The 2,410-nt window shown below is 60.0% G+C and overlaps 1 protein-coding gene across 1 annotated transcript in view; it reads left to right on the top strand.

Annotated features, from left to right (window-relative positions):
• The window catches only part of TNPO3 (transportin 3), a gene marked incomplete at both ends in the record, with an annotated part of 11,216 nt that extends 9,127 nt beyond the window's left edge, over window positions 1-2,089 (top strand). Inside the window, 3 exons of the mRNA XM_008935422.1 lie at window positions 612-758; window positions 1,543-1,650; window positions 1,998-2,089. Coding sequence (XP_008933670.1) covers window positions 612-758; window positions 1,543-1,650; window positions 1,998-2,089 — 347 coding nt within the window. The remainder of the gene's footprint in view (window positions 1-611; window positions 759-1,542; window positions 1,651-1,997) is intronic.
• Window positions 2,090-2,410: the final 321 nt, after the last annotated feature.

Genomic DNA, 2,410 nt, shown 5'->3' with positions numbered 1-2,410 from the left:
TCCAAGCCCTGGAGATGTGGGGTGAGGGACACGGGGCAGTGGGGACCTGGCAGGGCTGGGGGAATGGTTGGATTTGGTGACCTTAAAGTTCTCTTCCCACCCAAACAGTCCCTGATTCCATGGCACAGGGGGCAGGGAGGTGCCAGCAGGGTTTCTGGGGTGCACTCCCCTCCTTCCCTCTGTGTGGAAGTTCCTGCTGGAGGAGAGGTGGATGGGAGGTGTCTATGGACTGAGCTCATGCACTCTCCATGAGTGGGATATCCAGAAGCTCTCAGAGCCCTGGGGGTCCCTCAGACCTGGGGACCAGCAGGCCAGTTGGCTCCCAAAGGGTGGCTGCTGTGCTGCAAGCCCCAGGGGCTCGTTTGCTGTGGCAGTGCTGGAGTAGCCGTGCTCCACCGGGTCCCTTGGTGCCCACCTGGGACTTGGTGCCTCTTCCAGTCCCTTCTCCAAGTCTGCTAAGCTCATCCTCCCTTGGGCACGTCCTTGGCCTGTGCCAGGAGGACTTGAAGCTCTGCAGCTGCTCCTGAAATAAACCTGCACGCCAGCAGGAGCAGGGCAGGGAGAAGGTGGCTCCATCACTCACCAGATGCTGCATTTTTCTCCCTGGACAGGTTGTAGAAATCTCCTTTAACTTCTGGTACAGACTGGGGGAGCACCTGTACAAGACGGACGACGCCGTCATCCACAGCATCTTCAAAGCCTACATCCAGCGGCTCCTCCACGCCCTGGCCAGGCACTGCCAGCTCGACTCCGACCACGTAAGGCCACAGGGTTGCAACTTCAGAACCTCTAAGGTCCCTCCCAACTCAACCCAACCCATCCCAGCTCAACCCAACCCATCCCAACTCAGCTCAACCCATCCCAACTCAGCTCAACCCATCCCAACCCATGCCAACTCAACCCAACCCAACCCAACTCAGCTCAACCCATCCCATCCCAACCCAACTCGACCCAACCCATCCCAACTCAACCCAACCCAACTCAACCCATCCCAACCCAACCCTTCCCATCCTCAGAGCCTCTGGTGTCCACGCTGGTGCCTCTCCACAGCTCTGCACTTGCAGGAGTGGTGGACAGAGGAATTACAATCACCACATTAAAGCTCTTCTAAGGAAGTTGGGGCTTGTTCTGGCAGAACTTTCTGCTGGCTGCAGGGTGACCCTCTCCCCATGGTGGTTCCCATGTGGAGGGACACCTTGTCCCCTGCTTGGGGGTGTTTGTGGTGGGGTGAAGCTCACCCAGCTCCACAGCAGTGCTGTCATCTTCCTCCTTGAAGTCTGGGATGTTTATCCTTCTCCCATCTCCACCTCTGCTCCTCACCCCCTTGGTTTCCACCCTTCATCCCCATGTTGGGGCAGGAACACCCAGCCTGTGTCAGGCTCTTGGCACGTTCCTTGTGCCCTGTCCTTGATCTGGGCAGAGGAGGGGAGGAACGATGGATCTCTGCTCTGAAACGGATCCTCTTGTCCTCTCCGAGCCATGGGTGAGGGGAACCTGGGTTCTCCAAGCCCCCCTCACCTCCTTCCTCTCCCTCCCCCTCAGGAGGGTGTCCCAGAGGAGACAGATGACTTTGGGGAGTTCCGGATGCGGGTGTCAGACCTGGTGAAGGACCTGATCTTCCTGGTGGGCTCGGTGGAGTGCTTTGCTCAGGTGGGTTTGTGGCAGCACCACGAGGCGTCTGTCACCAGCTGAGAGGCCACCAAGCCCCCGTGGCCTTCAGGGTGTCTTCATCTCCTCCTGCACAGGGCTGGGAGCAGCTTGCTGGGAGAAGCAAGAGGTCTCATATCAGGGGTGGGGCTGGCTGGGGAGGGGGTTTCTGCTCCCAAAATTCCAAGGTGGCCTGTGGAACGTGGGGGTTCGTGCAGGCCCACGCCTGGAGGGTGGTGTCTGAGGTGGGTGGGAGGATCTGGGGGGCAGGCAGGGTGGGATTTGTACCACCCCCCCAGCCCTGGAGCTGTGCTGGCTGCTCTGTCTGTGACCCCTCCTCTTCCTGGCAGCTCTATGCGACCCTGAAGGATGGGAACCCCCCCTGGGAGGTGACAGAAGCTGTCCTCTTCATCATGGCCTCCATAGCCAAGAGCGTGGACCAGTGAGTGTTGACCCCCCCTCACCCACATCCAGGGGGGTCAGGAGTTGCTTCCAGGGCTGGAGGCTCCACACAGGTCCCGGGGACTGTGCTTGTCGTGGTTGGAACCCACAGCCTGCCTGGGGTGCTCCTCAGCTCCCCTGGGCTGGGCTGCAGCTCCCCAGCCAGGGGGGTGGGTCTGGGGTGGAGCTGGGGCTGTGTGAAGCAGTTGGACCTTCTTGGGCTGCTTCTGTCTGCCTGGAGAATTTCAGTCATAGAATCAGAGAAGGGTTTGGGTGGGAAGGGACCTTTCAAGGTCATCTCACCCAACCCCCTGCAGGGAGC

This window comes from Merops nubicus, unplaced genomic scaffold, assembly GCF_000691845.1.
Source record: "Merops nubicus isolate BGI_N331 unplaced genomic scaffold, ASM69184v1 scaffold22752, whole genome shotgun sequence".
Classification (NCBI taxonomy): Eukaryota; Metazoa; Chordata; class Aves; order Coraciiformes; family Meropidae; genus Merops; species Merops nubicus.
The sequence above is the reverse complement of the archived record's forward strand: the minus strand, read 5'-3'. Positions and strand labels throughout refer to the sequence as shown.